Raw genomic sequence first — 21,810 nt, 5'->3', positions numbered from 1 at the left:
TCTAAGTCTGCATTCTTACAAATCTATCATGTAGCAACTTGATGCTCAAAGATATTTTGCAATGATGGATTAATGAGGCAGTCACTGGATAGTATATAGCTGCCCAGTGGCATTTTTAAAGCATTAACCGCCGATGAAGTTGCAAATATATCTTCAATATCTGCTCGTATATACAATAAGCCTCGCCAGTCATGTTCAGCTCATTACTGACGACAGAAGTCATGGTTGTGTTTTCTTTTTACTAAGTATATGGAACTCCACAACTACTGAGCTTTAACCCCACGTCCCATATTTATGAAGACGCATCAAGAAAGTGGACCTTCTACAAATCTACAGCCATATCGTATACCATCGTCCTTTTATTGTTGACTATTCGCTTTTGTTTTTTATTTTCACACTCACTTATTGGCTGTCTTCATGCATTTTCCTGTATTGATTTGTAATAATGCTTGCCCTTTTTTATTAATCCACAGAAGTAAAAGGCCCACACGGAATTTGTTTTTTTCTGTAAATGAGAACATGAAACAAGTAGATTCGAGAAGAAGAAATGCTAGATTAAATAATCAAAACAAGCTACATTTACAGTAAAATCACAACGTTGCATCATATCGTTTGATATAAGAAAAATATAACACAGACAGACTATGGTATTGCCAGTTAGTCAGGCACACATATTGAACATGAATGTTTTCAGCTGGCACCTAAAAACATCAAAAGAGAAATACTATGTTTTTATTCGTCATCAACAAAGAAAGTACCAGAGCTTTCACACCTTAATAGGCAATGGTTACTGTAAATGCAAAGAAACACAAGGATAGAACGGTAGATGGGTCCAGAGTTTACGAAACGTTACACCAAAGCACTATTTCTATGCACCAAGCCATCTTCTAGCTGATCAACCTACAGTTGCACACTGCCAGACACTATGGACCCTCCTGTTCATGGTGATGATCTTCATATCCATAGCAGCCCACCACTCAAGCCCACCTGTCCCAACAAAGAGCTCCCAAGTGGACTTTTGCTGATAACAGTCTGCCCATGTATAGTGCGTGTCTTTTTTGGACTACAACAGACTGCAGAAACCTCCTATGCCGTCTGTAACAGAAAAAAACATTAAGTTGGCATGTAAGATTGCAAAAGTACGGAAACCAAACCTCCCACATTTTGTGTGCCTACGAATTAAAATCTACTCCTTAATAAATACATCCAACACGCTTACACATGAATTCCAAATTGCACATCACAGATTTTTAACTTTAAGGTTCACAAAGATTACAAACAATCCTTCAGGCATCTTTCAAGGCACAATGTAGAAATCTGCTGCATCGTACCATAGGAAGAAACCTCTTTGCCCCAACAGCCCTTTCTTTTTAAGTGTGTCTTTTCATGCCGTTTCATATTTGAACTGTGACTGAAGCTTTTCTTACACTTCATGCATGCATAAGGCCTCTCGCCTGTATGAGTTCGCAAGTGTCTGCGGAAATTTCTGTTGTCAATGAAGCCTTTCCCGCAGTCCTGGCATTTATATTGCTTGTCCTCAGAATGAGATCTCTTGTGACGCACGAGAGATGACCTGCAGAAGAAGTGTTTATCACATTCTGTACACTCGAACCATTTTTCTGAACTTTGGGTATCTTGCAATATGACAGTTGAAGTAATGTCAGTTATGTTGTCACACTTAAATGGATTCTTCTCCAAGTGAATTCTCTTGTGTTCAGTTAGTGAAGAGTGGTCAACAAATATTTTCTCACATTCACTGCATGGATAGAGATTTTCTTCAGTGTGAGTTTGCTGATGCCTAACAATGCTGTTTTTTTCATCATAGACACCAGCGGTTTCCTTGTTGAAGCACTTTGCATATTCAATCCACATGTTTGTTTGCTGTGCCTGGGTATGTCCCTCTTGTATGCTAGATGTAATTTGTCTGGCAGTCTCTTCCCAATGATCAAAGGGTGAGATTCTTGTTGTGGAAGATGTTTTCTGATCCAATCCAGAATGGTCCTCTCCATTATATATAGTGCTCATTGTTGGAGGAAGAACACTATTTTTTATTCTCCCAGCTGATGTCTTTTGCACCGAATGGGATAAGTGATTTCTCGAAGGGCACCTAACCGTAATGTTTTTATTCATAGATACTTGTTCTGTCAAAACAAAACAAGCACAATTAATTATTATAACTAATGATAGGGGAAACAGTCTGTATTGGTCATGTGGTGTTTCACATTAATGCCCTCATTATAAAAGTTTCATCCAGTGTAAAAGAAAAGATTTCTATTCACCCAGTTGTGCAATACTAAATATCAACAACAATAGGCATTCCAGAATGTTGCTTTGTGTGATGGTGTCAGCCTGGATATTGAGATACATTGTGACATCACTCCCTGGATGGCACACTTATTTTGGAAATTGCTGCACACATGAAAAAGTTCTCTTAAATGTTAAAAAGAGCACATCATGGCATAGCAAGCCTCACACTGAAAGAAGATGGAGGATTAGAGATACAAATCTAATAAACGTTTGTCACGTCTTCCCTCCAAACTTTATAGAATTACATTAACAATAAGTACAATAAGGTGTTTATGGGCTGACTGTCAGTTTGGAAATTCAAGACAAGACGTGAAGCTTGAGCCTCCTCATCTAAAGTTACTTAACTCTTTGTGGGAAACAGCTCATCATGTTTTATAAATAAATCAAAATGAAATTTGAAAGCAATACAATTGTGAAACAGTTGTCAAGGAATCAACTTCAATTATAAATGAGAAGGAGGCCTTACTGGATACGTATTCTCACTTTTATTAAGGTGGGTAATTTACTGCAGCTAAGATGCATCATTGGCATGAGCAGTCATGAAGTAAATGCCGCAACATTTCTAGGGGGATTCTAAATTCTACACATTTTAAAGAGGAACTGTTACCTCGTGTTGCACACATTTAAATAACAGCAAGTTCTAACACATCTTTCCTCTTATAATAGCACAGTAGAAACAAAACAACTACAATACAACTCCTCACTCTCACAAAACACACACACACCCTCCAACTAGAAGACACACACTTCACATTACATAATCTCTACATTTTCCACGCACTACAATTGTTCTTAGTGTCATTCGTACATGACGCCCAACAGAAGGACACTTAATGGGAGTAGGATTCGAATCTTCAGGCCTCCCAACGCATACATGCATTCCTCTAATGCACTGCAGCAGATGTAGCTCTGTAGAATCTCCAGACAACCTCTCCTTGCTCCACCACTTATCTTCCATCCTAACAAGGGCAAAAAAGCACAGACATTGGGAGGGTGCCAAAGAAGCTTGACTCTAACTAGATAACCCACATCTACATGCAACCTGCGAGAATCCTCATCTGTGTACATCTACTACTATTGGACAATTCACTCACTTTATTCACAGACCGACCTATGTGCCACAATACAAACCCTATAAATCTTGGCGCCTGGCACCCTGTCTCTCAGCAGTGCAAAAGAAAACACCTTGGTATCAGCATTATGTACGGTTCAAAACCCCAAAGTAGGTTCTTCAGTTCACGTGCCAAATCGTGCTAGGGTTGTGTTGAAATCAATGCCTGGCATGGATTGTATTTTTTCTAACACTGTAAAGCGTAATTGTGGTATTGTGTGCGAGGTGTTTACCCAGTGTGTTGCTAAGCATGACTTGAAATTTTTATTACGTATAGTGCTTTTGTGTTCCACTATTCTTGTTTTTATTTTCCTGGAGGTTCTCCCTACGTACACTAATCCACAAGGGCATCGAATTGCGTAAATGACACCTTCAGTGTTACAATCCGAGGAGTGTCTTAAAGTGATTTTTTGTCCTGATTGTGGGTGTGAGAATAAGTTGCCTACGATGACATTGCCACATTGGCCACAGTTGTGGCATTTTTGCATACCTTTATAGGTTTGTCTTCTGGATGAATCTTTCGGTTTTAGTAATTCTCGAATGTTTTTAGATCGAGTGTGGGCGAACAAGGGAGGGCCTTTATACAAGTCCTTGAAGTCCGTTTCCTGTGAGATGATCTCCCAGCGTTTGTGAATGATTTTCTTTATTTGAGAGGTTTGTGCTGAATATTTTAAGACAAACACTATGCGTTGTTTCGTTTGTTTCTGTGAGGGTTGGAGAAGTTCCTTTCGTTTTTTGAGTGTCACTGTCTTTTGGGCTTGTGAAAGCACTTCTTCCGTGTATCCACGTTCCATGTATCTCATTTTTTGTTCCTCTATTAGTTTGGTGCATTGTGTTTCCTCTGAAGTTATCCTCTTGATCCTTATAAATTGAGACACCGGAAGATGTTTTTTCAAGGAATATGGATGTGCGCTGAAGAAATGTAGCGCATTGTTAACATCTGTCGGTTTCTTGTATACTCTTGTTTGAAGCCCTGTTGGTGTTTTAGAAATTTCAATGTCTAAGAAGTGTATTTCATTTGTTTGGATTTCTGAGGTAAACTGAATGCGTGGATTGTGTTGGTTCAATTCTTGAATGCAATCTTTTAACACTTGGATTGGTCCCTTCCAAATGACCAATAAGTCGTCTATATACCGTAGCAGTAGAATTGCGTGCTTCCGCCATGTGGAATTCTGAAGAATGTGTTGGTATTCAAAATGTGCCATGAAGGTATTGGCATACGACGGTGCCCCGGGAAATCCCATTGAAGTTCCTGTTTTTTGTAAGTAATGATGTTTTTTCCAGCTGAAGTAGCTGTGATAGAGTGAAAAGTGTAAAAGTTCCAGTAGGAACACACTCATGTCCTGTTCTAACGTAGACTCCAAAAGTCGCCATTCCACCGCTTCGAGACCTTCGTTGTGAGCTATGGATGTGTATAAGGCTACCACATCTATTGTGCATAGGATAATATCTTCTTCATTTTGGTATTTTACGGTCTCCAGTTTAAGTAGGCAGTCAGTTGTGTCCTTAACGTAGGTCTCCCATGATTGAACTAGTGGTTGTAGATGAAAATCCAGAAACTGTCCGATTGGTTCATGTAAAGTTCCACACCCTGCCACAATGGGGCGAAAAGGTGGTTTAGTCGCATTCTTATGTATCTTAGGTAACATGTATATGTGAGGTATTTTAGGTGTTTCAACCAGTAAGAACTTTCTGGTATTCTCAGTAAACAAACTGTTCTCCATAGCTTTTGTTAATAGAGTACCTAAGAGATCTTTGAATTGTTTGGTAGGATCACTGTCCAATTGTATGTATATGTCTCCATCGTGTACATATTTGTTCACACTTTCTTCATAAAAGTCTGTGTCCAAAACAACTATAGCTCCCCCTTTGTCTGCTGGTTGGATGGTTATTTCCGTGTCTTGTTGTAATGCGTTCAGGGTTCTGAGTTCCTTTTTAGATAGATTACTGTGTTTCGGCCTGATGTATTTAATCTGTTGCAAATCTTTTTTTACCAGTAGTTCAAAGCAGTCCAAAGTTTTGTGTGAAAATGGAGGCATGAATTTGCTCTTTGGTCGAAAACGTTCTGTGGGCCTCTCCTCTAGAGTATTATGAGAAAAAAACCACCTCAATCTCAGCCTGCGCATGAACTTGAATAGTGATATTTCGGTCTCCAGTGGGTTGGACGTGTATGTGGGCACAAAGGACATGCCTTTGTTAAGTACTCGTAGTTCTTCTGTATTCAAACTTTTTTTTGAAATGTTTCTCACGAGGGAGTTGGCTTTTTCAGGTTCCTCTGTGGTCTGCCTGTTTCTGCTGTTCTTTTGGTTTTGTCCCCTCCGGATGCGGTGTCTGTTTGTTGGATGTTCCTGTCTGGAGGTAGATTGGATGACTGTCCCTCGGCTAAAAAAGACGGTTTTACCCCTGAGGTTGATGCTATTTCCATATTTGCTTTCTCCTTCTGGGTGCTTTGTTTGGCCGGTGGTCTTCGTGTGGAGAGTTCTTGGTCTTCTACTACGCTCTCTTCGGAGGAAGTGTGGTCTGGTTTCCGAAAGAACCGTTTTTGTGCATAGGTTTCAGCCCATGTATACACCTCGTCTAATTTACAGTCGATAGTGTCTCGTCTAAATTTCCGAATCTTGCGTTCATGGACTTCTCTGGCGTAATTGTCCAATCTCCCATTGATTTCTTCCAGAACTTTAGACCAATTTTCTTGATCCATTTTCTCTTGTATGTCATCCTTGAGTTGATTGATGTCTTGCGTGAGTTCTGTAAGTATGGTTGATAATTCTTCAATAATTAGTAAGATGAGGTCTAAGGAACATTTATTCAAAATGGCATACCATCTTGCCATGAATGTTTTATTAAATTTAAATAGCATCGGTTTTAAGGCAATTCTTAGTCCCCTAGGAATTCGCTTGACTTTATGGTACTCGATGAGAGTGGAGGCGTGGAGGCGTTGGTTAATCTCTTTTTTCATGGTGTATTCCAATTGTTTGAGTAATTGAGTTGTAGTTCCAGTGGTGGTACCAAAAGTTCGTACTTCATGTATTAAAGAATAGATTGTTTCGGCTTCATCTGTAGAATATGCTTTGGTGTCCGCCTGGTTAGATGTCAGGTCTGCTATGTCTTTGAATGACATGTTCAATTGGTGGGTGCTGGTTCAAGGGTGGGCTTGGGGTATGAGAAATAAGAAAAGGTTGAGCCTGCACACCAGTGTAGCAAAGTTTTTTCAGGTTCTCTAATTAAATTTAATGTGGTTAACAAACTGTTAGGTGTGCTGTCATGTGTAGGGGTGTTGCCCTAACCCCTTGAGGAAAATGTCAAAAGTGGAGGAGTGGAGTGACCCAAACCTACATGACGCACTACACAAGACTGTAAAAGTCTATATCCTTGTTTTAATATTCTTCTGAATATTTCAAACATCAAAGATACGTAAATGTTTTTACATGTACCAACTTGTTAAAACATATTATAGTCAGAACATCGTGAGTACAAACAATTGTTTTGCAAAAATTATAAGAATATAAAGAATAATAGACATGTTCAATCCATGTAAATTTCTGACTCTAGAAGCAACATAAATGATTTTCTTTTGTGTTACAATGAAAGTTTCCAATGCATTTCGGGTTAACGAAACCCTTCTTCAGGGGATACACATTGTAGAGAAGAAGTCAATTTTCAACCTGGTCCACCATTCTGAGAGCTACAACGAAACAGAAAGTCTGATTGACTAAGTATAAAAAATACAACATTCTAAGGATAGGATTTGCACTCCTAAAAACATTCGTAAAAGCAAACTGTTAAAAAGTACGTGGTTTTTAAGAAGGAGATAGTAACGGAAAAACTCTAGTTGTAGAAAAGTTGCCCAAACCTGCCAAGCGTATGCGCGTGTAAGAACGCGATTAACGCCAAAGATGGGTGTGGTATAGAAACGAGGGAAAGTGCTGCTAAAGACTGATATACTAAGTGATCCAGTGCATAGAATTTAGTATCGCTGAGTAATCTACTTACAGCGAGGTCTATAGTGAATAACGATCACTGAGGGATACGTCGCTTTCGCAGGAAGTAAAATATCTGTGAAGCAGAAATGTTAACTATGAGATGTAATCTCTCTTAGGTCTTATGACCTGTGTTGTCCTTTAACAAACACCCGAGTGTCTGAATCGAAGTCTTACCTAAATAGTGGTAACGTTCCACACGTTCACAGAAAAGTAAGCTGTCGGGAATTAAATGAAAAATCAATGAAACTCAGGAAGAGATTAAAGGGGCTGAAAACCAGAATTTTCGTGTTACACGGACGCCACTTACCAGCTGATCTAAGCAGGCTCCGACCGAGTGCAGAGTCCGTCGTCTCCAGAGAACGTGCGTGATGACGCATATGTTCCCGAGACTTTTTTAAAGGGGACTTCCTTTCAATTAGACAACTCGAGTTGAAAAACTTTATGAACATGAACAAAATTACGAACAATAAATGAAATTAAGAAAGGGATTAAACGAAATTTTAAGAGAGTGCAAATCCTTTACAAATGAATGGTACCTCTTCTATATTTAGTATGTATTGGAAAAACCTCTTGATCTATGATATTAATGATAGAGGAGCTGTTTACAAAAAACATAGCAATTCTACATGGTCATTGAGGCCCCCCGGGGTTAGGGTGCCAAGTTGTTTTATCCAAACAGTTTCTTTTCGTGCTAGGGTTGTGTTGAAATCAATGCCTGGCATGGATTGTATTTTTTCTAACACTGTAAAGCGTAATTGTGGTATTGTGTGCGAGGTGTTTACCCAGTGTGTTGCTAAGCATGACTTGAACTTTTTATTACGTATAGTGCTTTTGTGTTCCACTATTCTTGTTTTTATTTTCCTGGAGGTTCTCCCTACGTACACTAATCCACAAGGGCATCGAATTGCGTAAATGACACCTTCAGTGTTACAATCCGAGGAGTGTCTTAAAGTGATTTTTTGTCCTGATTGTGGGTGTGAGAATAAGTTGCCTACGATGACATTGCCACATTGGCCACAGTTGTGGCATTTTTGCATACCTTTATAGGTTTGTCTTCTGGATGAATCTTTTGGTTTTAGTAATTCTCGAATGTTTTTAGATCGAGTGTGGGCGAACAAGGGAGGGCCTTTATACAAGTCCTTGAAGTCCGTTTCCTGTGAGATGATCTCCCAGCGTTTGTGAATGATTTTCTTTATTTGAGAGGTTTGTGCTGAATATTTTAAGACAAACACTTCGCGTTGTTTCGTTTGTTTCTGTGAGGGTTGGAGAAGTTCCTTTCGTTTTTTGAGTGTCACTGTCTTTTGGGCTTGTGAAAGCACTTCTTCCGTGTATCCACGTTCCATGTATCTCATTTTTTGCTCCTCTATTAGTTTGGTGCATTGTGTTTCCTCTGAAGTTATCCTCTTGATCCTTATAAATTGAGACACCGGAAGATGTTTTTTCAAGGAATATGGATGTGCGCTGAAGAAATGTAGCGCATTGTTAACATCTGTCGGTTTCTTGTATACTCTTGTTTGAAGCCCTGTTGGTGTTTTAGAAATTTCAATGTCTAAGAAGTGTATTTCATTTGTTTGGATTTCTGAGGTAAACTGAATGCGTGGATTGTGTTGGTTCAATTCTTGAATGCAATCTTTTAACACTTGGATTGGTCCCTTCCAAATGACCAATAAGTCGTCTATATACCATAGCAGTAGAATTGCGTGCTTCCGCCATGTGGAATTCTGAAGAATGTGTTGGTATTCAAAATGTGCCATGAGGAGGGAGCCAAGATGGCGACCGGGACGGCAGCGTAGATTCCCGGCTCCGTGAACCTCCGCATCCCGCACGGATATCCTGCATGAGATCCTTATTCTGCGCTACGAGATCGTGTTCGTAAACGAAAGTGGCAACCGATCGTGTGACCCTGAGGTTTCTGACTGCCGTACCGCCGGAGAAATCAGCGGTTGAACTTTGCGGCCCGTGCGGTCCCGAAGCCGGTACCTCGAGTGGACGCCTTGGCCGGGCGGCAGTTTAACAACAGCGGCCTGTGGTGACTGGGTGGAGTCGGTCCGCCGGAGTGGTGCTCCCCTCGGCCTGCATTTTGCTGTGGTCGCTCCCCCCTGCTGAGCGCTGCGGACCGAGGACATGCCCGGGTGTGCAATTCTCGGATTCTGTGGTGTTTGCCCCTGCCTTTGACGGTGAGCTGCCCGGACGCCGTCCCTGGCTCGCCCTGATCCTTGCGGGCTGCTCCCGGCTTTTCGCGGGAGCTGGTCCGTGGCGGAGACGACTGTTGCCCGTGACCGCGCAACGGCTGAATCTGTGCCTGCCCCAGGATCCCTGTCTTCAGCGACGTGGACCTTGAGGCGTTGGTCCCGGGGTCCTGGCCCCAATACGAGTCGGGCCTTCCCAGCGGCCATTTTGTCACTATGCATCCTGTCCGCTGGGACGCAGCGGGACTGGGGGTGTGTCACGGTCGGGAGTGTGGCAGAGCGATCGGAGAGAGCTGCTCTGGGGTACGGCGACCTCCTGGAGGCCCTTGGTGCCCTTCATTACTCCTTGGCTCATGGCGCCGGGGTCCTGGGGAGGAAGCTAGATGGTGTGGTATCAGCGTTGGGACAGTGGCGGCATGCTGGTCCACAAGTACACAGTGGCTTTCCACACTGCACACAGGAGGAAGATGTTGCGGCCCCCCCCGCGATTAGTGTACAGCCGGACACTCCGGACAGTATGCTACCGTGTGGTCGGCTAACTGTGGGCTTGATCTGCTCCGGAGGTATTGGACCTGAGCGGAAGATGGTGGCCTTGTCCCGTGCGCGGTCTCCGGCGGCCCAGGGACGATTCCAGCAACGTGTGTCTCATTTGACTGCTTCAGCCTGTCTGGACCTTGTGTGCAGTGCAGATCCTGGGGCAGCACTGGAAAAGACGCCCCCCCATGAAGCGGTCCGTGCTGATGCTCAGAGACTTCCACCCCACCTGTGTGCGTCGCTTCCCGACTGTTTTTGGACACTCCTGTACCTTGGGACATCGGACATGGTGCTGGGTCGAGGGGCAGGCATGGGCAGAATCGCAAAGAGCGGTCAAGGCTGAGGCTGATCCTTCGGGAGTGGTCACCTAGTAGACAGGCGGACTCATGGTTGCGTGCTCTCATGGTTATTCGCATAGTTGGTGCATAATGCTCCCCACTCCCCCCCCCTTTTTTTTGATATGATCAACTTGGTGCTGCTAATTGTTTGCTGTGGGGAGACTTCACCGTGCGGGAGGGAGAAGCCGGGGGTATGTTTTGAAGGCCCTCCTCCAGTTTATTACATTCCCTCCGCCCCCCCGTCTGGGGGGGCTCTTTCTTACTCCTTTTTTCCCTGTCTCTTCTATATTTCGGGTCTAGTTCCAGGGCGACAGGCACACTGCTGGGGGGTGGGGCCATACTCATTCGCAGAGGTGCAGGGTGGGGGGATGGGGGAGGGGACTCTTTAGTCTTTATCTCTTTTTCCATGGCCTCCTTTTTCTTCTCTGTTTCTTTTTGCTTGTTTTTCTGGGATCAGCGCGGTACACCTCTCTTATTGTGAATCGTTTGCTCTTAATGTGTGCCACAGTTTCCGGGGGGTTCGCTGGGCTTTAGGTACGGGGACCTGTAGGCGCAACTATCTTTGATATTTCTCCCCATCCGTACTTTCCCGTGTCTGCGCCATTGATTCAATGTATTGCTGCTTGCTGCTTACGTCTCTTATCCTTGCCCCTTATCGCTGTTGGGAAATTGTTTGGCACCTGATCCTACTGTTTTGTTTTATTATAAAATGAAAAACCCTTTCTCTCCTGGTGTCCTACCTGTGCGGCTCATTGGCCGGACTATTTTGTATTGTAGACTTTGCTCTCCGAGGTGCCGCCTGTGTTTACATTTGCCTTTATTGTTCTGATTGCTTGGCGGCCAGCCCCGGGGGGTTGTAGGCCCATACGTGTAAATGATTGAAACGTCAATAAAGGTTTTTCAAAAAAAAAAAAAAAAAAAATGTGCCATGAAGGTATTGGCATACGACGGTGCCCCGGGAAATCCCATTGAAGTTCCTGTTTTTTGTAAGTAATGATGTTTTTTCCAGCTGAAGTAGCTGTGATAGAGTGAAAAGTGTAAAAGTTCCAGTAGGAACACACTCATGTCCTGTTCTAACGTAGACTCCAAAAGTCGCCATTCCACCGCTTCGAGACCTTCGTTGTGAGCTATGGATGTGTATAAGGCTACCACATCTATTGTGCATAGGATAATATCTTCTTCATTTTGGTATTTTACGGTCTCCAGTTTAAGTAGGCAGTCAGTTGTGTCCTTAACGTAGGTCTCCCATGATTGAACTAGTGGTTATAGATGAAAATCCAGAAACTGTCCGATTGGTTCATGTAAAGATCCACACTCTGCCACAATGGGGCGAAAAGGTGGTTTAGTCGCATTCTTATGTATCTTAGGTAACATGTATATGTGAGGTATTTTAGGTGTTTCAACCAGTAAGAACTTTCTGGTATTCTCAGTAATCACACTGTTCTCCATAGCTTTTGTTAATAGAGTACCTAAGAGATCTTTTAATTGTTTGGTAGGATCACTGTCCAATTGTATGTATATGTCTCCATCGTGTACATGTTTGTTCACACTTTCTTCATAAAAGTCTGTGTCCAAAACAACTATAGCTCCCCCTTTGTCTGCTGGTTGGATGGTTATTTCCGTGTCTTGTTGTAATGCGTTCAGGGTTCTGAGTTCCTTTTTAGATAGATTACTGTGTTTCGGCCTGATGTATTTAATCTGTTGCAAATCTTTTTTTACCAGTAGTTCAAAGCAGTCCAAAGTTTTGTGTGAAAATGGAGGCATGAATTTGCTCTTTGTCGAAAACGTTCTGTGGGCCTCTCCTCTAGAGTATTATGAGAAAAGAACCACCTCAATCTCAGCTTGCGCATGAACTTGAATAGTGATATTTCGGTCTCCAGTGGGTTGGACGTGTATGTGGGCACAAAGGACATGCCTTTGTTAAGTACTCGTAGTTCTTCTGTATTCAAACTTTTTTTTGAAATGTTTCTCACGAGGGAGTTGGCTTTTTCAGGTTCCTCTGTGGTCTGCCTGTTTCTGCTGTTCTTTTGGTTTTGTCCCCTCCGGATGCGGTGTCTGGTTGTTGGATGTTCCTGTCTGGAGGTAGATTGGATGACTGTCCCTCGGCTAAAAAAGACGGTTTTACCCCTGAGGTTGATGCTATTTCCATATTTGCTTTCTCCTTCTGGGTGCTTTGTTTGGCCGGTGGTCTTCGTGTGGAGAGTTCTTGGTCTTCTACTACGCTCTCTTCGGAGGAAGTGTGGTCTGGTTTCCGAAAGAACCATTTTTGTGCATAGGTTTCAGCCCATGTATACACCTCGTCTAATTTATAGTCGATAGTGTCTCGTCTAAATTTCCGAATCTTGCGTTCATGGACTTCTCTGGCGTAATTGTCCAATCTCCCATTGATTTCTTCCAGAACTTTAGACCAATTTTCTTGATCCATTTTCTCTTGTATGTCATCCTTGAGTTGATTGATGTCTTGCGTGAGTTCTGTAAGTATGGTTGATAATTCTTCAATAATTAGTAAGATGAGGTCTAAGGAACATTTATTCAAAATGGCATACCATCTTGCCATGAATGTTTTATTAAATTTAAATAGCATCGGTTTTAAGGCAATTCTTAGTCCCCTAGGAATTCGCTTGACTTTATGGTACTCGATGAGAGTGGTGGCGTGGAGGCGTTGGTTAATCTCTTTTTTCATGGTGTATTCCAATTGTTTGAGTAATTGAGTTGTAGTTCCAGTGGTGGTACCAAAAGTTCGTACTTCATGTATTAAAGAATAGATTGTTTCGGCTTCATCTGTAGAATATGCTTTGGTGTCCGCCTGGTTAGATGTCAGGTCTGCTATGTCTTTGAATGACATGTTCAATTGGTGGGTGCTGGTTCAAGGGTGGGCTTGGGGTATGAGAAATAAGAAAAGGTTGAGCCTGCACACCAGTGTAGCAAAGTTTTTTCAGGTTCTCTAATTAAATTTAATGTGGTTAACAAACTGTTAGGTGTGCTGTCATGTGTAGGGGTGTTGCCCTAACCCCTTGAGGAAAATGTCAAAAGTGGAGGAGTGGAGTGACCCAAACCTACATGACGCACTACACAAGACTGTAAAAGTCTATATCCTTGTTTTAATATTCTTCTCAAAAAACGAAAGGAACTTCTCCAACCCTCACAGAAACAAACGAAACAACGCGAAGTGTTTGTCTTAAAATATTCAGCACAAACCTCTCAAATAAAGAAAATCATTCACAAATGCTGGGAGATCATCTCACAGGAAACGGACTTCAAGGACTTGTATAAAGGCCCTCCCTTGTTCGCCCACACTCGATCTAAAAACATTCGAGAATTACTAAAACCGAAAGATTCATCCAGAAGACAAACCTATAAAGGTATGCAAAAATGCCACAACTGTGGCCAATGTGGAAATGTCATCGTAGGCAACTTATTCTCACACCCACAATCAGGACAAAAAATCACTTTAAGACACTCCTCGGATTGTAACACTGAAGGTGTCATTTACGCAATTCGATGCCCTTGTGGATTAGTGTACGTAGGGAGAACCTCCAGGAAAATAAAAACAAGAATAGTGGAACACAAAAGCACTATACGTAATAAAAATTTCAAGTCATGCTTAGCAACACACTGGGTAAACACCTCGCACACAATACCACAATTACGCTTTACAGTGTTAGAAAAAATACAATCCATGCCAGGCATTGATTTCAACACAACCCTAGCACGAAAAGAAACTGTTTGGATAAAACAACTTGGCACCCTAACCCCGGGGGGCCTCAATGACCATGTAGAATTGCTATGTTTTTTGTAAACAGCTCCTCTATCATTAATATCATAGATCAAGAGGTTTTTCCAATACATACTAAATATAGAAGAGGTACCATTCATTTGTAAAGGATTTGCACTCTCTTAAAATTTCGTTTAATCCCTTTCTTAATTTCATTTATTGTTCGTAATTTTGTTCATGTTCATAAAGTTTTTCAACTCGAGTTGTCTAATTGAAAGGAAGGCCCCTTTAAAAAAGTCTCGGGAACATATGCGTCATCACGCACGTTCTCTGGAGATGACGGACTCTGCACTCGGTCGGAGCCTGCTTAGATCAGCTGGTAAGCGGCGTCCGTGTAACACGAAAATTCTGGTTTTCAGCCCCTTTAATCTCTTCCTGAGTTTCATTGATTTTTCATTTAATTCCCGACAGCTTACTTTTCTGTGAACGTGTGGAACGTTACCACTATTTAGGTAAGACTTCGATTCAGACACTCGGGTGTTTGTTAAAGGACAACACAGGTCATAAGACCTAAGAGAGATTACATCTCATAGTTAACATTTCTGCTTCACAGATATTTTACTTCCTGCGAAAGCGACGTATCCCTCAGTGATCGTTATTCACTATAGACCTCGCTGTAAGTAGATTACTCAGCGATACTATATTCTATGCACTGGATCACTTAGTATATCAGTCTTTAGCAGCACTTTCCCTCGTTTCTATACCACACCCATCTTTGGCGTTAATCGCGTTCTTACACGCGCATACGCTTGGCAGGTTTGGGCAACTTTTCTACAACTAGAGTTTTTCCGTTACTATCTCCTTCTTAAAAACCACGTACTTTTTAACAGTTTGCTTTTACGAATGTTTTTAGGAGTGCAAATCCTATCCTTAGAATGTTGTATTTTTTATACTTAGTCAATCAGACTTTCTGTTTCGTTGTAGCTCTCAGAATGGTGGACCAGGTTGAAAATTGACTTCTTCTCTACAATGTGTATCCCCTGAAGAAGGGTTTCGTTAACCCGAAATGCATTGGGAACTTTCATTGTAACACAAAAGAAAATCATTTATGTTGCTTCTAGAGTCAGAAATTTACATGGATTGAACATGTCTATGATTCTTCATATTCTTATAATTTTTGCAAAACAATTGTTTGTACTCACGATGTTCTGACTATAATATGTTTTAACAAGTTGGTACATGTAAAAACATTTACGTATCTTTGATGTTTGAAATATTCAGAAGAATATTAAAACAAGGATATAGACTTTTACAGTCTTGTGTAGTGCGTCATGTAGGTTTGGGTCACTCCACTCCTCCACTTTTGACATTTTCCTCAAGGGGTTAGGGCAACACCCCTACACATGACAGCACACCTAACAGTTTGTTAACCACATTAAATTTAATTAGAGAACCTGAAAAAACTTTGCTACACTGGTGTGCAGGCTCAACCTTTTCTTATTTCTCATACCCCCCCGCCCACCCTTGAACCAGCACCCACCAATTGAACATGTCATTCAAAGACAAAGCAGACCTGACATCTAACCAGGCGGACACCAAAGCATATTCTACAGATGAAGCCGAAACAATCTATTCTTTAATACATGAAGTACGAACTTTTGGTACCACCACTGGAACTACAACTCAATTACTCAAACAATTGGAATACACCATGAGAAAAGAGATTAACCAACGCCTCCACGCCACCACTCTCATCGAGTACCATAAAGTCAAGCGAATTCCTAGGGGACTAAGAATTGCCTTAAAACCGATGCTATTTAAATTTAATAAAACATTCATGGCAAGATGGTATGCCATTTTGAATAAATCTTCCTTAGACCTCATCTTACTAATTATTGAAGAATTATCAACCATACTTACAGAACTCACGCAAGACATCAATCAACTCAAGGATGACATACAAGAGAAAATGGATCAAGAAAATTGGTCTAAAGTTCTGGAAGAAATCAATGAAAGATTGGACAATTACGCCAGAGAAGTCCATGAACGCAAGATTCGGAAATTTAGACGAGACACTATCGACTATAAATTAGACGAGGTGTATACATGGGCTGAAACCTATGCACAAAAACGGTTCTTTCGGAAACCAGACCACACTTCCTCCGAAGAGAGCGTAGTAGAAGACCAAGAACTCTCCACACGAAGACCACCGGCCAAACAAAGCACCCAGAAGGAGAAAGCAAATATGGAAATAGCATCAACCTCAGGGGTAAAACCGTCTTTTTTAGCCGAGGGACAGTCATCCAATCTACCTCCAGACAGGAACATCCAACAACCAGACACCGCATCCGGAGGGGACAAAACCAAAAGAACAGCAGAAACAGGCAGACCACAGAGGAACCTGAAAAAGCCAACTCCCTCGTGAGAAACATTTCAAAAAAAAGTTTGAATACAGAAGAACTACGAGTACTTAACAAAGGCATGTCCTTTGTGCCCACATACACGTCCAACCCACTGGAGACCGAAATATCACTATTCAAGTTCATGTGCAAGCTGAGATTGAGGTGGTTCTTTTCTCATAATACTCTAGAGGAGAGGCCCACAGAACGTTTTCGACCAAAGAGCAAATTCATGCCTCCATTTTCACACAAAACTTTGGACAGCTTTGAACTACTGGTAAAAAAAGATTTGCAACAGATTAAATACATCAGGCCGAAACACAGTAATCTATCTAAAAAGGAACTCAGAACCCTGAACGCATTACAACAAGACACGGAAATAACCATCCAACCAGCAGACAAAGGGGGAGCTATAGTTGTTTTGGACACAGACTTTTATGAAGAAAGTGTGAACAAACATGTACACGATGGAGACATATACATACAATTGGACAGTGATCCTACCAAACAATTCAAAGATCTGTTAGGTACTCTATTAACAAAAGCTATGGAGAACAGTTTGATTACTGAGAATACCAGAAAGTTCTTACTGGTTGAAACACCTAAAATACCTCACATATACATGTTACCTAAGATACATAAGAATGCGACTAAACAACCTTTTCACCCCATTGTGGCAGGGTGTGGATCTTTACATGAACCAATCGGACAGTTTCTGGATTTTCATCTACAACCACTAGTTCAATCATGGGAGACCTACGTTAAGGACACAACTGACTGCCTACTTAAACTGGAGACCGTAAAATACCAAAATGAAGAAGATATTATCCTATGTACAATAGATGTGGTAGCCTTATACACATCCATAGCTCACAACGAAGGTCTCGAAGCGGTGGAATGGCGACTTTTGGAGTCTACGTTAGAACAGGACATGAGTGTGTTCCTACTGGAACTTTTACACTTTTCACTCTATCACAGCTACTTCAGCTGGAAAAAACATCATTACTTACAAAAAACAGGAACTTCAATGGGATTTCCCGGGGCACCGTCGTATGCCAATACCTTCATGGCACATTTTGAATACCAACACATTCTTCAGAATTCCACATGGCGGAAGCACGCAATTCTACTGCTACGGTATATAGACGACTTATTGGTCATTTGGAAGGGACCAATCCAAGTGTTAAAAGATTGCATTCAAGAATTGAACCAACACAATCCACGCATTCAGTTTACCTCAGAAATCCAAACAAATGAAATACACTTCTTAGACATTGAAATTTCTAAAACACCAACAGGGCTTCAAACAAGAGTATACAAGAAACCGACAGATGTTAACAATGCGCTACATTTCTTCAGCGCACATCCATATTCCTTGAAAAAACATCTTCCGGTGTCTCAATTTATAAGGATCAAGAGGATAACTTCAGAGGAAACACAATGCACCAAACTAATAGAGGAGCAAAAAATGAGATACATGGAACGTGGATACACGGAAGAAGTGCTTTCACAAGCCCAAAAGACAGTGACACTCAAAAAACGAAAGGAACTTCTCCAACCCTCACAGAAACAAACGAAACAACGCGAAGTGTTTGTCTTAAAATATTCAGCACAAACCTCTCAAATAAAGAAAATCATTCACAAACGCTGGGAGATCATCTCACAGGAAACGGACTTCAAGGACTTGTATAAAGGCCCTCCCTTGTTCGCCCACACTCGATCTAAAAACATTCGAGAATTACTAAAACCGAAAGATTCATCCAGAAGACAAACCTATAAAGGTATGCAAAAATGCCACAACTGTGGCCAATGTGGCAATGTCATCGTAGGCAACTTATTCTCACACCCACAATCAGGACAAAAAATCACTTTAAGACACTCCTCGGATTGTAACACTGAAGGTGTCATTTACGCAATTCGATGCCCTTGTGGATTAGTGTACGTAGGGAGAACCTCCAAGAAGATAAAAACAAGAATAGTGGAACACAAAAGCACTATACGTAATAAAAATTTCAAGTCATGCTTAGCAACACACTGGGTAAACACCTCGCACACAATACCACAATTACGCTTTACAGTGTTAGAAAAAATACAATCCATGCCAGGCATTGATTTCAACACAACCCTAGCACGAAAAGAAACTGTTTGGATAAAACAACTTGCCACCCTAAACCCGGGGGGCCTCAATGACCATGTGGAATTGCTATGTTTTTTGTAAACAGCTCCTCTATCATTAATATCATAGATCAAGAGGTTTTTCCAATACATACTAAATATAGAAGAGGTACCATTCATTTGTAAAGGATTTGCACTCTCTTAAAATTTCGTTTAATCCCTTTCTTAATTTCATTTATTGTTCGTAATTTTGTTCATGTTCATAAAGTTTTTCAACTCGAGTTGTCTAATTGAAAGGAAGGCCCCTTTAAAAAAGTCTCGGGAACATATGCGTCATCACGCACGTTCTCTGGAGACGACGGACTCTGCACTCGGTCGGAGCCTGCTTAGATCAGCTGGTAAGCGGCGTCCGTGTAACACGAAAATTCTGGTTTTCAGCCCCTTTAATCTCTTCTTGAGTTTCATTGATTTTTCATTTAATTCCCGACAGCTTACTTTTCTGTGAACGTGTGGAACGTTACCACTATTTAGGTAAGACTTCGATTCAGACACTCGGGTGTTTGTTAAAGGACAACACAGGTCATAAGACCTAAGAGAGATTACATCTCATAGTTAACATTTCTGCTTCACAGATATTTTACTTCCTGCGAAAGCGACGTATCCCTCAGTGATCGTTATTCCCTATAGACCTCGCTGTAAGTAGATTACTCAGCGATACTATATTCTATGCACTGGATCACTTAGTATATCAGTCTTTAGCAGCACTTTCCCTCGTTTCTATACCACACCCATCTTTGGCGTTAATCGCGTTCTTACACGCGCATACGCTTGGCAGGTTTGGGCAACTTTTCTACAACTAGAGTTTTTCCGTTACTATCTCCTTCTTAAAAACCACGTACTTTTTAACAGTTTGCTTTTACGAATGTTTTTAGGAGTGCAAATCCTATCCTTAGAATGTTGTATTTTTTATACTTAGTCAATCAGACTTTCTGTTTCGTTGTAGCTCTCAGAATGGTGGACTAGGTTGAAAATTGACTTCTTCTCTACAATGTGTATCCCCTGAAGAAGGGTTTCGTTAACCCAAAATGCATTGGGAACTTTCATTGTAACACAAAAGAAAATCATTTATGTTGCTTCTAGAGTCAGAAATTTACATGGATTGAACATGTCTATGATTCTTCATATTCTTATAATTTTTGCAAAACAATTGTTTGTACTCACGATGTTCTGACTATAATATGTTTTAACAAGTTGGTACATGTAAAAACATTTACGTATCTTTGATGTTTTAAATATTCAGAAGAATATTAAAACAAGGATATAGACTTTTACAGTCTTGTGTAGTGCGTCATGTAGGTTTGGGTCACTCCACTCCTCCACTTTTGAAGAAACATTTGGGCCATCTTATTGAAAGCCTGTACCTGTCCTGGCTGTCAAAGGAACAAGAACAGTACTTCTTCTGCCTCTTGCTGATAAAAAAGAAAAGAGATTTGTCTCCATCGATCTGATCAAAGCACACTATGTGGCCGATACTGAATAGAAGCCGCGTGGGCTCCTGGGTATCTGTCGATCTCCTCTCGCTACCATACAGGAGGTTCAGACAGAAAGACTAATCACATTTGAAGAGTCTTCTATACTAAGTAGCTGAGTTACCTGTTAGGCATCAGGTCACTTGCGTAGTCCCTTGGGGTTGTAGAGAAAACTGAGTGCTTGCCTTGTAACAGAATACACTTTAGAGTAGGTCCCTTACTGTCTTAACGGAGGTGGAGTTTAATGATACTCCCTTCCTTTAAATACTTTGATTCACCAAAGAGCCATTGCTTGGCTTTCGGTTTCGTGACCCTGGCTCCCCGCCCCTTGCATTTTGAATCCTGGAGTGATTGCCTCTCGCTACTCGGTGCTCTCCTGAATTCCAGTCCTTTTGCCGAATTCGACCCGGCCTCCCAACTACCGACATAGCCTTTTTTTTTAAAGCCCGCCTTTCCTTCTCCTCAAGCCCGGTTTCGGGATTCCACGGGCGTTTACTTTTTCCTACCTGCAGCTGCACTTTTGTTTTCAGTGCAAGACGCTGCCGCGTTTAGAGCTCTGGGGTTGAACTAAAGGCTACAGTGTATCCTGGAGTAAGACGCAGCCGCGTTTGAAGCTTCCCGGTTGCAAGGATACTTTGTAACCCGCAGCCTATGCCGAGCGATATTATCGGCATTTTCCTGCACGCGCGGTGCACGTTTCTTTTTATTTTTCTGTTTAACTGATTGCATTTACCTACAAGCGCGTAGCGCGTTTGATTGGTGAATTACACTGCGCATTATTGTAGCTCGGTGTGTGAATTTCTTTTATTTTTTTTTACCTTTAATCCAAGATAGGGTTAGCTTCTACATGCTATTGTAGAGAGCTTGCCCGCTCTTTCAGTGTCCCCCCTTCTTGTTTTGGGGATATACTTACCTAATTATAAACTCTGTTTAGAAGCTGAAACAGAGTTTTTGGTCGCCTGTATTTTTGTCCTTTCCCTATCCTGTGGTTACTGTCTACCTATCTTGGATTCTACACTACCTGCACTGCTGATTGTTGGAACCTAGAAAGCTACTGGAGGTATCCAGCTGGTAAGGGACTGTGTGTCTGTTACGGGGCCAGCTCTTTGTCTACTCCTGTAATCTAGCGTTAAATGGGAATGGAGGTAGTCTCCTAATGTTGTCATTCTTGTTTCCTCTGTAGGTTTTCCTCATATCTGGTCTATTAGAAGGGAAGCAGCTGGGGGATGTGAAGTGTTTTGTCCCGGTTTCTGATCCCCACATCTCTGATAGTCATTCTGAGGGGTGTGAGTACATTGAATCTTCTCACTCATAGACGGGCTGTAGGAGCGTGGGGATATTCTCATCACTCCCGTGGGTTGAGCTTGGAAATACACCACAGGTTAGTGGCATCAGCAACATTACCAACAATGAAATTGTTGAACTTAAACAGCAACAAAACAGAAATGAAACACAGATCTCAATTCAGCCTAACACCGACATCTACATCAAAATGCCTCTACAGGAGACATCTGCCAGTTCAACAAAGCCTGCTGAGCTACCAAAGATAGATCAAACTGCATCTGGCTATTTCATCAATTTTGACATCTT

At 41.6% G+C, this 21,810-nt stretch overlaps 1 protein-coding gene across 3 annotated transcripts in view; it reads right to left on the bottom strand.

Annotated features, from left to right (window-relative positions):
• Positions 1-342: 342 nt before the first annotated feature.
• The window catches only part of LOC146809841 (uncharacterized), a 219,376-nt gene continuing 197,908 nt past the window's right edge, over positions 343-21,810 (bottom strand). For 2 of the 3 annotated variants that reach the window (XM_085616712.1, XM_085616713.1), the window contains exon 8: positions 496-2,141. In XM_085616712.1, the coding sequence (XP_085472838.1) occupies positions 1,273-2,141 (869 nt within the window). In that variant the 3' untranslated portion in view covers positions 496-1,272. Of the gene's footprint in view, positions 2,142-21,810 lie in introns of all 3 variants that reach the window. The other variant, XM_085616714.1, reaches the window with a different exon arrangement.

Source organism: Triturus cristatus, chromosome 7 (genome assembly GCF_964204655.1).
Source record: "Triturus cristatus chromosome 7, aTriCri1.1, whole genome shotgun sequence".
NCBI classification, from domain to species: Eukaryota; Metazoa; Chordata; class Amphibia; order Caudata; family Salamandridae; genus Triturus; species Triturus cristatus.
This window is presented reverse-complemented; position numbering and strand designations above follow the sequence as displayed.